The sequence below is a fragment of the Plecotus auritus genome (assembly GCF_963455305.1).
Source record: "Plecotus auritus genome assembly, chromosome: 1".
NCBI classification, from domain to species: Eukaryota; Metazoa; Chordata; class Mammalia; order Chiroptera; family Vespertilionidae; genus Plecotus; species Plecotus auritus.
The window spans coordinates 84,920,959-84,934,436 of NC_137770.1; the positions used below are offsets into that span (position 1 = coordinate 84,920,959).

At 52.4% G+C, this 13,478-nt stretch overlaps 1 protein-coding gene across 1 annotated transcript; it reads right to left on the reverse strand.

Annotated features, from left to right (window-relative positions):
* On the reverse strand, positions 1-6,887 carry RABGGTA (Rab geranylgeranyltransferase subunit alpha). The gene is made up of 17 exons (XM_080685721.1): positions 6,776-6,887; positions 6,416-6,470; positions 6,140-6,250; positions 5,620-5,744; positions 5,241-5,428; positions 4,788-4,991; positions 4,388-4,471; positions 4,218-4,300; positions 4,026-4,127; positions 3,817-3,922; positions 3,686-3,737; positions 3,431-3,519; positions 3,197-3,285; positions 2,986-3,102; positions 2,248-2,361; positions 1,888-1,975; positions 1-1,491 (listed from the first exon to the last, which is right to left on the reverse strand). Exons 2-17 carry the CDS (start codon positions 6,416-6,418, stop codon positions 1,343-1,345), a joined length of 1,704 nt encoding a protein of 567 aa, XP_080541847.1. The 5' UTR covers positions 6,419-6,470; positions 6,776-6,887; the 3' UTR covers positions 1-1,342.
* Positions 6,888-13,478: the final 6,591 nt, after the last annotated feature.

A 13,478-nucleotide genomic window follows, 5' to 3' on the forward strand; every position in this document is an offset into this window, starting at 1 on the left:
CGAGGAGAGACTGAGTTTGATGATGCATCAGGAAGGGAGGTGCCTCAGGGAGTGGGGACAGAGGCAAGGAGCTCTCCACACTCATGCTGACCTTTTTCAGTCCATTTCCAAGCCCCAGCCCTGCAGGGAGTCTGCCCCCACCTCCAACACTTTCAGACAAACCACCAGTGGAATCAAAATCCCAGGCAGATGTGAGGCAGGTCAGCCAAAGGACTCTGTTGAGGGGCTATTTGTTCATCACTATAGGCAAGGAAAGGGGCAGGACCCTGAGGATACGGATGTGTGTGAGCAAATGTGGGCCCAGGTAGATTCCCAGGGAACCAGGAAAATGCCTTGTCACACTCTCCCTCTGGTTTCAATCAGTTTTTCTCTTTCCCCACCCAGCCAGGTTGACTCAGTGCCCTAACCTGAGCCACTCCTTTTTCCTCCCCCCCAGGAAGCTCAAGTGTCTCAGGGATTTCAGTCAGGACAAGGTGTATGTGTGTGTGTGTGAGAGAGAGAGAGTGTAAATGCACGAGGGTACATGTGTGCACGGGCCTATGTATTGGGGGTCACCATGGGAGCGGACACTGGGCTCAGTACCTCAGGGAGTGAGGCCAGGCTCTGCCCAACCATTCCATATCCATAGAGAAGCAAGAACATGAGTCTGGAATCCCAGGGCAAGGTGTACAGGCAGCTTTGGCTCTAGCACTGAGCTCAGCAATCGTGGGCACGTCTTAACAGCAGTTTCCTCGTCAGTCCAATGGGCCTAATCATCTCAACTCTAGAGCTTATGAAGATCATATGGGATCAAGCATTTTCAAGGACTCTTCAACCAAAGAATGGAGACAGATACTGTTGTTCTAAGAGGGTGGAGCAAGGCCGCTCTGACCCACTCCTCCAGGAAACAGCCTTCTCAGCTGTGGTGAATGAGAGCCAGAGCCCCTGGGCAGAGTGCACCTGGAAGGGGCAGGGGTCATGGAAGAAAGTTTTAGGAGTCCTTCCATTTGGAGACTTTGAGTTCACTTGTAGCCTAACACCAATCAGAACCTGATCCTAAACCTGATCCCAGCCTGGAACCCAGACCCGGCTCCAGCCCCAATCAGAACGTAAATTCAAGTCCAGCCCTCACCCTGATTTTGCCTAAACACGGAGGCTCTGATTCTCCATGACAGGGAACAGTAGGACTGAGCATAAAATAAACAGGGCAAGTCAACACACCCTCTCTCCCTTTCGTTTCCAGAAAGGTGGCAGTAATGGTGGTGGCAGCGGTGGCAGCAGCAGCAGCTGAGCAGCCTGAGACGCCTCTCCATTCTTTATTCAGTCCTAATAAGTTAGAGGGCAAGGATGGGGGCAGGGTCTCTTAGGTGAGGATGCTGCTGACTGAAGGTAGCAGCTCGGCCAGGTGTTCCAAGGTGCCCACTGTTTGGCACAGTGGGTTGCCCTGCAGGTTGAGAAGCACCAGCTTGGGGCAGGAGGCAACAGGCTGAAGTGTTGCAGGCTGCTGGAGACCTTGGGCAGGAGAGTCAAGGAAAGGTTGGCAGGTTCCCCCAGATCTTGTCTGCTCCTGTGTACCCATCACTGTTTTCCCTCAAGAGCGGGGACTGCTGCCTGGCATCCTGGTTGGTGGGCATCTTGCACACTTCCCTAGAGGGAGTAAGGCTCTGGGCAGGGACTGCAAACACCTGCCCACAGGGTCCAGGCAAGAAGCACAGATGAGGGCTGGGTGTGGTACTAGAAAGAACGGTGGAGACTGTGGCCAAGGAGAAGGCTAGCCCTGGCTAGAGGCATCCATGTCTCAGCAGTGAACAAAGACTGCCGAGTGAAAGTGCAGTGAGGATAAAAAAATGCTTTGTTAAAAATCATTCTATAAATAAATACATAAATGGCACCCAGACGGAAGGATACGGTTGTTGCACAGTATGAGCTCCTGCAGCCGGGGCAGGTTAGTGACACCGTCCAGGGACTCTATGGCATTATCGCTGGCCTGCAGCACCTGAGGAGCAGGGAGGGGAGGGAAGACAAGGTGGGCAGGCAGGCAGCTATCAGCCTGAGACTGGTACAAGCAACTGGGGAGCTGAGGGTGAACAGCTTACAGTGCATGGAAGAGCTCCTAGGGTCAGGCTGGGTGATGGAAGGGGGAAGGCAGGGGTCGTCTGCTGGGACTGGGAGGACTGGGCAGTCTTTGTAGGGAGGGCAGGCTTCTGAAGTAGAGGAAGGAAGGGAAAAAGGACCACCAGGACAGTGACGGAGGAGTGAATGCTTTACCTCAAGACAACGCAGGGCTGCCAGGGCAGGGGGCAAGGCTCGGAGACGATTGTGCGACAGGTCAAGATGAGTGACCAACAGCAGCTGTTCCAGATGGCAGAGCACCGTCAGATCCTGAGGAGACGGAATGGTATACCCAACGGTGAGGGGCCTCAGCCATTATTTATGAGGCACTTGCCCTCTGTGCCCCACACAGGCCCTTGGGGACCGCAACTGAGGGGAGGATGGGCCAGGTGGGAAGCTTACCTTACAACCCACCACAGCACATGCTACAAGTCAAGGACATGGAACAGACGTGAGTGCTGTGGGCGACGTGGCCAGTAGAGTGAATAGAGTCGGGGCAGGTACAGGGGACAGAGGAGGGCACTGGGGGAGACACAGACACTGGCAGGAGTGGGCCTGGCGAGTCTGGGGGGTGGGTTTGGTGGGAGCAGAGGTGGACTGCAGTGACGGGATAAAACTGATGTGTTGGGAAGACTGGTTGGGAAGGACTTCAAATAGAGGAAAACCAGTCTGGACCGTTTGTTAGGAATCTCTGGGAACTACTCAGGCTTTAGGAGCTGGCCTGCTCCAATGAGCAGAGAAAGCAATATCCAGAAAGGCACCTGAGACGGAAGGCCGGACAGAGAGGGCCTCAGCTGAAGCCCCGGGGACGAACAGAAAAGCTGGCGAGGCCATGAGGAAGAAGGGTGGGCCAGCGGGATGAGGGCCCGGAGAAGGCACACGCACAGTCCATACCTTGTGACTCAGGTACAGCACGCGCACCTCTGCATACTCCATCTTGAGCACGCTGTTCTCCAGCAAGAACTTGCTGCGCAGGTCGTCCAGGTACGCTGCCCGCATTGGATCCACAGCCTGGCGGAGATGGGGCCGGCAAGGAATTTGTGTCAGCTGCCTTCCTCCTGCCCACGGGGCCTCCCCCTTGTCTGTTCCTGCAGGCCCGGCTTGCCTTGAGGGTCTGGAAGTACTGCAGTGTCTCCTTCTCATACAGGAGGGGGTCCAGCGCCCGCATCAGCAGGATGATGGTGAGCAGGCACCCTGAGGAGAGGGTGGGAAAAGGAGCATCTCTCGTGGACCCACCTTTGCTCCCATACTATTGAGACCCTTCCTGCTCCCTGTCCCCCCAACACACACAGAAAGAGGCTCCCTGAGAGGAGCAGGATCTCAGGAAACAGGGCCTCACATTTATTCTCAGGCTCCAGCTCCTGTAGCTCCTTACAGGATTTAAGCTCAGACTGTAGCACCGTGGACTTCTCCATCGACAGCTCACACCTGACGGTGGGCGGGGGCGGGGGCGGGGGAGGGATGATGCCCATAGCACTGGGGTATGGGCCATCCCTCTCTCCAGGCTGAGACCATCTGCCTGAGCACCCTGCCTCCCATCCCAGTTGCCTGATGCCCAGAACCCTTTCTTGGAGGCGTGCTTCCCTGTCATCACCTGAAGAGCTGCTCATCTGTGGCCGAGTCCCGGCACCAGCCCTCGTGGTGGCCTGAAAGAAACAGTAGGTGGTAGGAGGGGAACACCCGTGAGAGGAAGAGGGGGCAGGGGGCTGCTGCACGTTGCATCACCTTTTAAGAGCACACACTCCTTCTGGACATCGCCTGCTGTCCAAATGACACGAAATGTATGTTGGGGCAACTGGTCGTTGAGGGAGGCAGCAGGCAGGTCACAGAGCTGGGAGCACTGGGTCAAGGAAACCCCCAGCCGTACCACTTTTATGACTGTCCCACCCCAGCCCTGCCTCAGCCCCCACTATGCCCCACCAATCCTAGGATACCCAGACAGGGCTGGGCCGGTTCCTGCCATCTGGAGTCCTCCACTCCACAGCCAGGGGTGATTCATCAACTATGAGCAGCAAGGTCTCCATCCTGGAGTCCACCTGGTACAGGAGACAAAGAGAGACGCTGTCAGCCCAAAAGCACGAAGCTCACAATCCACAATGTTCTCTGGCCAAAGCTGGAGGACTCACCAAGAGGGGCCGAGAGAAGGAGACCGTCAGACAGGCCTCATCCCGGCTCACGTGCAGGCAGCGCAGAGCATCCTGGGGGTCAGCTGGGGTGGAGAGATAGCTTCGGGTCTCCTTTAATCCTCTCCCATTCCTTCCAAGCCCTAAACACCCAGCCTCCTCCCCCCGCTCACCTCGTCCCAGGAGCCAGCGGTGATAGAACCAGGCGCTCTGATCATTGGGGTCAGTGAAGAAGGCGTTCTGCACCAGCTCCAGCTCTGCAGAAGCCAAGGAGGCACAGGGCTTTGGCTAAGAGTCTGGTGGGATCCTGGCTGTCCCAACATCCCACCTGTCCTTGGAGTACCTCCAGTCCTCAGTTTCACTATATGCTGGCTTTGTACAGCGGCTGTATACATTAGCTTTATTTTCCCCACTGGACACTTAAGCTCCCTTCTGTCAGGGGCTGAATGTTATGCACCCCCAGAGCCAGGAATGAAGTAGGTGCTCAATAAACCCAAGCGCAGATTCAGGAACAGGACTAGGCTGGAAGGGCAGTGCTGCAGAGCCCTCCCCAGCACCCCTGGCCCTGCTTACCTTTGAGCAACACATCCTCAGGGAGGCGCCCCTGTGGTCCAGAGTCTGGCTGGGGATGAAGCTGGGGCAAGAGGCAGGAGCGGTAATGCCAGGAAGAGTAGTTGGAGAAGTTTCGAACAATGAGGCTGTCAGTGAAGGCAAGCTCCTCTGCAGGGGGCACAGCTGCCTGTGCAGCCACAAAACGCCGGTAGTCCCAGCAATGAACTGGGGGAAGGGGTTACAGCACATCTCAGAAACAGGGCAAGGGAAGCTCCCTGGCTGGTGCCTCTGGAGTTCCCTCAAAGGTCCCAAGAAAGACCTCTGCATCCCACGCTGTTTGGCTCCATCATTCCTTTGCCATCAGCTTAGTGGGCCCATCCTGGTCATCCCTCCCCACTCTGGGCCTTCCTGAGGCCCCAGTACCAGGATGTGGGGCAGGTGAGGGCTGTAGGGACAGAATCTGCAGGCACATACAGTTCCGTTCATCAACCTCGAGGAAGCGGGCACACAACTCCAGCTCCCGCGCCCAGTTGGGCTCTGGCAGGCGGCTCAGCAGCCAGCAGCGATGGTGCCAGGTACCATAGGACTTGGGGTTCACTCTCAGACAGCTCTCCAGGAAGCCCAGTTCTGCCTTCACCAGAGCGGCCAACTCCTCAGGGGACCTGCACCCAGAGAGGCATAGGGATCAGGGCCCTCCAACACCCAACTTCACCTCACCCCTGACTTTCTGCACCCATCCTCCACGGCCCTCTGCCTATGTCTCTGGCTACACCATTCCTACTCTACCGCTGGACCCAGGCAGGGCAGGGATAGGGCTAGTGTCATCTTCCTGGGGCCCTGCACCCCTACACACTTTTGGGCCTCCAGCCGCTGGAGCACCTCTCGTCGACAGTTCCAGAGGGTAGCAAAGTCAGGGTTGGCTCCCAGAATCTGGCTTGTCAGTTCCAGCACTGACTCATCCAGCTCGCCAGCCTGGCGCTGAGAAGATAGGTAGCAGGGTCAGAGATGGTATCATTCACCCACCACAGGGCTAAATAACATAAACAGAACTACGTTCTACAAATCCCATGCCATACAACAGGTAGTATGTAAAGCACTCCATGGGTTTACGTGTATTGTCATTTAATTTTCACAAAAGCCTTATTGCAATTATTAGGCTTATTACAATTATGAGCCCCATTTTACAGATGAGCAAACGTGAGGCCCAAAGAGATTCGGTAATTTGCCCAAGGTCACACAGGATTAAGTGACAGAACCCAGATACAGATCCAGACAGTCTGATTCTGAGGCCCAGCTCTTGGCCTCAGTCATATATATATACACACACACTAAGAGTGGCCATGTGGAGAGAGGGCTACTTCTGCGGGCCCCACCTTCTGGAAGACAGTCTGGGTGGCCGACTGGTATAGCTTCAGCTTCTGTTCCCGTTCTAGCCTTTTGGCCTCTGCCTGCTCTTCCGAAGTCTTCACCTTCAGGCGCCCGTGCTACAGGGATGGGCGGGTTGGAAGGGAGCAGGCTGACTTGCAGGGGCAGACCCACCGAAAACCCACTGCGGAGCCCCAGGTTTACACAGGGAAATGGAGAGGCAAGGCCACTAGGGGCAAAGGCATGGGCGTGCTGAGGTGAGCGGCTGGGCTCAGGGTTCTCACCATGGTGTCGGCTCAGGGTTCAAGACCGGAGGGGTCGAGTGGCAGCCTGTGAAACCTGGGGGAAGAAGTGTCAATCATGGGAGCCCCGCCCCCAGTTGTCTCCCGGAAGCCGCACGCGGGCAGGGACAGAGACCCCCCGGGGTGCAAAGTAAAGGGGTTCTGGACGGCCATTGCACGTCCAAGAGGAGTTGCCCACCGGACTGGGACTTGCACCAGTGCGGCCCTGCCTACAGCCCTATCCGCCGGGGCTAGATCCGAGCCCAGGCATTCAGGCGATCGGGACCACTCCGCGCCCGGAGGCTACGTCGCCTGCCCTCCCCACATCTACCAGGCGCTCCCGCCCCCCGCGGGCGGACCCACCTGCGCCGGGAGGCCGCTTGGGGGACGTGGAGCAGCGGCACCCGCCACCGAGCCCGGACGCTGGCTAGAGCGGCACCGCGCCCCGGCTCTCCGAGGCGCAGCGCCCTCTGCAGGCTTGCGGAGGCCCGAGCTGAGTAGGTGGGCTAGAAGGCGCGTGCGCGGGGTCCGGAAATGCCAAATCTGTTAGCCCTCCGGTGAGTACGAGTGCGCATGCGCGGCTGTGGCCTGCGCGTGAAAGCAGCGGGCACTGTCGTCCGTGTCCCCTACTCTAACAGCAATTCAGTCGAAGAGGTTTCTCTCCAGCAGAGAAACATGTCCTCACTACTCCACTGACCATTCTGCCCACACCTCCTAGTTGCCAGAGCTAATGGATGGAGTTTCCTGTCCTTATCTTCCATGACCTCTGCAGCATTTGGCGCTACTGACTTCCTTCGACTTGACACTCTCTCCTGGTTTCTCCTCTAGCACCTTTGCCCCTCCCTTCTCTCCTAAAAGTTGGTGATCTTCAGGCCCTTTCCGCACCCCCTTTTCACTTTACATACTGTTACCAGGAGAACGTTCACAAATCAAGCCTTCACCTGCTAGGAGTTGGAGCTCCCTAGAGCTCTGTCCTGGGCCCACCAGATCTTCTGAACCCACTTTTCCTGGGTGACTTCATCCACACGCGTGGCTTCAATTGCTACCCATAAGCTGATGTTATTCCAACTTATATCTCCAACCCAGATATCTTGCAAGCTTTACATATTCAAAAGCCTACTAGATATTACATGCATGTTCCAGAGACACCTTGAACCCCAAATGTCAAAAGGTATCATTGCCTCTCCTCCATCCAGGCTGAATTTTGGCTTTTATGTTTCCCTATTATAGTGTGAATGTCACTATTCCCTCCACCACTTTCTTTAATACAGTATCTCTTAAATAGAGATGTCTACCAGTATTCCCAATGCACTAAGAATTTAAGCTCATTTCTTCCCTGGATTGTTGAATGTCTTTTTAATGTTCCCCCATCTCCACCTTGTCCCCTTTATGATCAGTTCATCCTTTGTGTTGCTGGATTAGTCTTTCTAAAATGCAGATTTAATCATGTCACATCTCTGCCTAAAAGACTTCCATGGCTCCTGACAAATTTTCAGGACAGACTTTGGATCTCTCAGGTTAGCACAATAGGCCTTTTGGCACTTTGGCCCTGCCCACCCCTCTGGCCTCATGTCCTGCCTGTCCCTGTTAAAAACTCTTCATCACAGCTGATTGCACTACTTGCAGTTTCCCAAACATATTAACCTATTCTCTCTTCTTGACCCTCCTTCCTTTGCTAGGTAACTCCTGTTCATCTTATAGATTTACCTCAAATGTCACCCCAGGAAGTTCTCCAAAATACCCCAGCCTGATTTAGAAGACCTTCGTATGTGTTGTTAAAGATAGTGCTTATAGCCCAGCTGGTATGGCTCAGTCGTTGAGTGTTGACCCATGAATCAAGAAGTCGCCAGTTCGATTCCTGCTCAGGGCACATGCCCAGGTTGTGGGCTTCATTGCCTGTAGGAGGCATGCAAGAGGCAGCCAATCGATGTTTTTCTTTCATCAATGTTTCTATCGCTCTCTACCTCTCCCTTCCTCTCTCTCTCAAATCAATAGAAACATATTTTTTTAAAAAGATAGTTCTTATATACCCTGTGCCCACTTTGTTTGTACACCAGCCTTTCCTATCAGATTCAGAGTTCCTGGAGGACACGAGCAACGTGTTTGGTCTCGCCTCTCCGATACCTAGCTCTAGTTCTTAGGAGTTATTGGATACTTATTTGAAAGAATGAACAAAATACCACAGAGGGTGAGGGCTGGCTTGGCTGGGCCTAATAGTGAGTACTGTTGGCATTTAGGGATGGGAGAGTTTGTGTGGCCTGGACGAGTTCAGGAAGGTTTCCTGGTGGAGCCTTCATGGGGTTCAGGGTGACAATGTGTATGTGTGTGTGATGTATTTTTGAAAAGTGTATGTCCATGTGACATATATATGTTTATAAATCACATTTGGGTGAGAAAGTATGGCTTTAAATTCTTCATATTTCTTCCACACCATTTTTTAAAACAAAATATTTTTTATTGATTTCAGAGAGGAAGAGGGAGAGAGAGATAGAAACATCAATGATGAGAGAGAATCATTGATAGGCTGCCTCCTGCACGCCCCCTATTGGGGATTGAGCCCACAACCTGGGCATGTGCCCTTGACTTGAATCGAACCTGGGACCCTTCAGTCTGCAGGCTTAGGGTCCACTGAGCCAAACCAGCTAGGGTTTCCACGCCTTTTAATAATACCTACCTACTAGGGTTAGAGTGAAGAGGAAATAAAATAATGTATGTAAAGTGTTTAGAACAGTGACTACACTGAATGAGGGCTCAGTAAATAGTAATAGTAGTAATTTTCCAATTTTTGTGACAAATATGCAAGGAAACTGAGACTCAGAAAGATTAAGTAACTTGCTAAATGTCACCAACATAGTGACCAAATGGGACCTATGTCTGGTCTGGTCTAGCCCTCCTATATCACTAACAGCCTTTTTTGGTCACCACCTGCTTTTGCTTCCTGCTCTATACACACACATGTGTACAACCAGCTACCTGGGAAGACAGGTGCCAACAGGTGCAGATAGACCAGGTATAGTCTTACATCATAGTCACGAAGAGAAGAGGAAAGGGATGGGTGAAGGCTGAAACAGGCATGAAATATTATTTAGTAATCAGCAATCTTAAAACTGGGAAAGTTGAGTCAACTAGGCTTAAGGGAGGAAGTGAGTGTTATGAACAAATCAGCTTCTGAGAAGCAGGGCCTGTTTTTGGAAAGAGTGGTCAGGAAAGGCATTTCAGGCATGTACTACGATATGAAGGTGGGGAAGACAAACCAAACAGACTTAGCTGGCTGGCAGACAGAAGGTGAGCCAAGTGGCTTTAAGATAAGAGCAGTGGAAGAAATGACAAGCCTCTTGCTTTACGGCAAGATGAGCTGTCAGGAGTTATATTTAGCCTCCTGTGTAGGATAAGTGGGAAGCATGCAGGTGTCTCAGAGCCATGATCTCAATGATGTTTGAGGAAGGAATTTTACTGTTTTGGGGCCTGGTGCAGTGTGGGGGTGTGTAGAGAAAGGAGTAAGCAATAGTGAGTTTCGATGGAGCCCAGACTTGTTAATGTACTCACTACATATGTGAAGTAGGTATTGTTATCCATACATCACCTGAGGAAACAACGCATACAGTGGGTTCACAGAGGTTACGTTGCTTGCCCAAGGCCACACAACTGGGAGGAAACACAACCAGAATTCAACCAAACCCTGGGTGCCTGCCCACTGCATAGGTGGGAGCAGCCATTGCCAGAGGCTCAAACTTGAACTTCTTTTGGCCTGGAATCACCTCCTGCCCTGCCCTACCAATCCTTTCTCTACTCCTACTCCCCAATACACACACACACACACACACACACACACACACACACACACACACACTTACAATGCCTCTGAGACCCTGAGTCACAGACCAGAGATGGTTTGGAGGGAGGAAAGAGACCATGAGCCCTGGGTTAGGCCCTGGAGGCAGGCGAGTAAGGAAGAGGCAGGTACCAGAGCTGTTTTGGGGCCCGGTGCAGTGTGAGGGTGTGTGCATTAATTAATTCAATCAGCTGATAGGTATTTAGCATCAGAGCTGGGCCTGAGGGCCCAGGGAGGCATGCCAGGGATGCAGTGCCAGACCACAAAGACTCAGTCTCTGCCTTCCTGGAGCTCATAGTTTAGTGAAGTGTTGTGCCAGACTAGAACTTTCTGCGATGTGGAAATAGTATCCGCACCATCTCATACGGTCACCACTAGCGCCATGTGGTTGTTGAGCACTTGAAATGTGGCTAGTGCAATTGAAATGAGTTTTTAATTTCATTTAAATTTATTATTTTATTTTATTTTTTAAAATATGTTTTTATTGATATTTTAGAGAGAGAGGAAGGGAAACATCGATGAGAGAGAAACATTGTCCATTGGCTGCCTCCTCCACGCCCCCCCACAGGGAATCGAGCCTGCAACCCAGACATGTGCCCTGATTGGGAATCAAGCCTGCGGCCTCTTGGTTCCTGCGTCGATGCTCAACTGCTAAGCTACACCGGCTGGGCTAAATTTATTAAAATATAAATAGTTACATGGGGCTGGTGGCTAGTATTGGATAGGACAGGTCCCATGGGTGAGACAGACATGTCAGCATATAAACTAGAGTAAGAGAGGGGCACCTGACCCAGACTGAGGTTAAGAGGACCTTGTTCTAGATCTGGTGATGTGTAATGGTTTACAATTTTTCCTTAAACTCCTGATGCTCTTTATCTTCCTGTAAAACTTGTCAATGAAGTACGCATAGATACTGAAAGTGCACAAATTGTAAGCGTACAGCTTTGATCCTCCTATTTTAAACTTTCCAGCCACAGGGTTGCAAAAGGGAGTTATCAGGTCCCTCCACAGGGAGTGGAGGTGAATGTCAGAGGGGGTCAGAAAACCCCTCCTCAGGGGCATTTAGGCAGACCCTGAAATCCAGATCCAAGTCCCCACAACCTTGCTAGAAAGGAGCCCGGCGTTGAGGAGGGGGCTTGTGAGAGGAGGGGATGGTGAGAGGAGGACTACTTTTTAAAAATATATTTTTATTGATTTCAAAGAGGAAGGAAGAAAGAGAGGGAGAGATAGAGACATCAATGATGAGAGGGAATCATTGATCGGCTGCCTTTTGCATGCCCTACACTGGGGAGCGAGTCTGCAACCCGGGCATGTGCCCTGACCTGAATCAAACCATGACCTCCTGGTTCATAGGTCGATGCTCAACACGGAGCCACGCTGGCCAGCCAGAGAGGAGGACTATTTTTGAGGAACAGTAGGCAGGACTTGGTAGCCGTTGGGACTGAAATGTAGGGTCAAAGGTGACTTTGAAGAAGATCTGCAGGTAGAAGAGCTTCTGGAATATGGGTGGGGGCAGGGTGTGTTCGGTGAGAAGAGAAAGGCTACTTCTCACATGTTTGGTTTGCTGTGGAGATGTCCTGAGGCAGCAAGAAATACTTGCCTGCAGAGGGGTGGAGGGCAGAAGGTGTCAGCGTGGGGGCAGGTAGTATTTATACCCAGCAGGGAATGGGCACTCCAGAAGAGAAAGATGGGGGAACCTACAAACAAGCTATGGTAGAGTCATGGTGAGGGCTGGACTAGGGGTGCAGGGCGGAAAAGCCTCAATGGGGGAGCAAAGGAAGAAATGGATTTTGAAGAGAAGTTCTGTGACCTTTAAGCCAATCTTAATGAGAAATAATAATGACTGAATGCTTTATAGTCTTGACGAGAAGAAGCTGAGGTTCTGACCAAGATCATGCAACTCATAAGCAATGGAGCCCGGTCTCACGTCCTGGCTGTCCGATGCCAGAAGACACACGCTCACTCGCTTTCCCTCCAGCCTTGCATTGCCCACCAGTGTCTGCTGTACCTGGCAAAGACAGTGTGGAGGAGGCTGAGAAAAGTGTGGCGATGCCTCAGACTGCTGGGACGCTGGGGTGGGTATGCTGGAGGGTCTGGTGGCGGCGGGGGTGGGGGGTGGGGGAGAGCCAGCAAGGGGAACTTGGGCCCTGATGGTCGATGGTCCAGATCTTCTTGGAGCCCTAGATGAGCAGGCTGTCACGTGACCAGTGTTCAGATGCCTGGATGTGGACAGCCAGGCACTTGAGGAGAAATCAATGTTGGGCAAGTCTGAGGGTCTGCCTGAGTTGTGGTAAAAGAACTGTAAGGTGCAAAAGCTGCACAGCGGGGAGGGAGGAGCTGAAGCTTCCCCAAGGCCTGGGTGGAAGTGCCCACTTCTGTTTGCTTTGTTTTTTGTTTTGTTTTCTTCTTTTTTTTGAAGTGCACACCTCTTATTTCTTGTAACAGGGGCCCGCCTCTGCCCCAGCTCCTGACTCTCTAACCCTGACCTCCAAAGAACAGGACATTAGAGCTGGGGAGGGCGTGGCAGATCATCTGGCCCCCGGCTCATTTCCCAGTGGCCCTGCATCTTTGTAGGGAAAAACCCAGTTCTTCCTTGCTATGAGGCTTTCACCTCTGGGTCTCCTTTACTACACACACAGAACACGTCACTTCTGACACTTCTGGTTACCAAATGTGTAGAGGTTTTTTCCCACAATAAGCAATTCTCTGTGACACCCGCTGGGTGTCCTACAATTAACTGACTACCTGGAGACAGCACCAGAGCCCACAGGTTAAGGGCTCAGTACCACAAAGGTACTCCCCTTCCACCCTCCTCCCCACTTACTTCAGGTGCCAATTAAAAGCCCAAGTTATCACCTTGCCTCTGACCAACCAGCTATAGATTGGAGGTTCCAAGGACCCCCTCTCCTTGAGCCTGATTAATCTGCTAGAGCAGCTCATAGAACTTAGGGAAACACTTGTGTTTACCAGTTTATTATAAAAGGATATGATAGGTCTGGCTGGTGTGGCTCGGTTGGTTGAATGTCGCCCCATGCACTGAAAGGTTGCTGGTTGGATTCCTGGTCAGGGCTTCCTGGTCAGGGCACATGCCCCGGTTGCAGTCTCCATCCTAGGTAGGGAGTGTGCAGAAGGTAGCTGATCGATGTTATGCTCTCATGTCAATGTTTCTCTCTCACTAAAAGAATCAATAAAAAAATAATTTTTTAAAAAAGGATATGGTAAGGAGGATCCAAG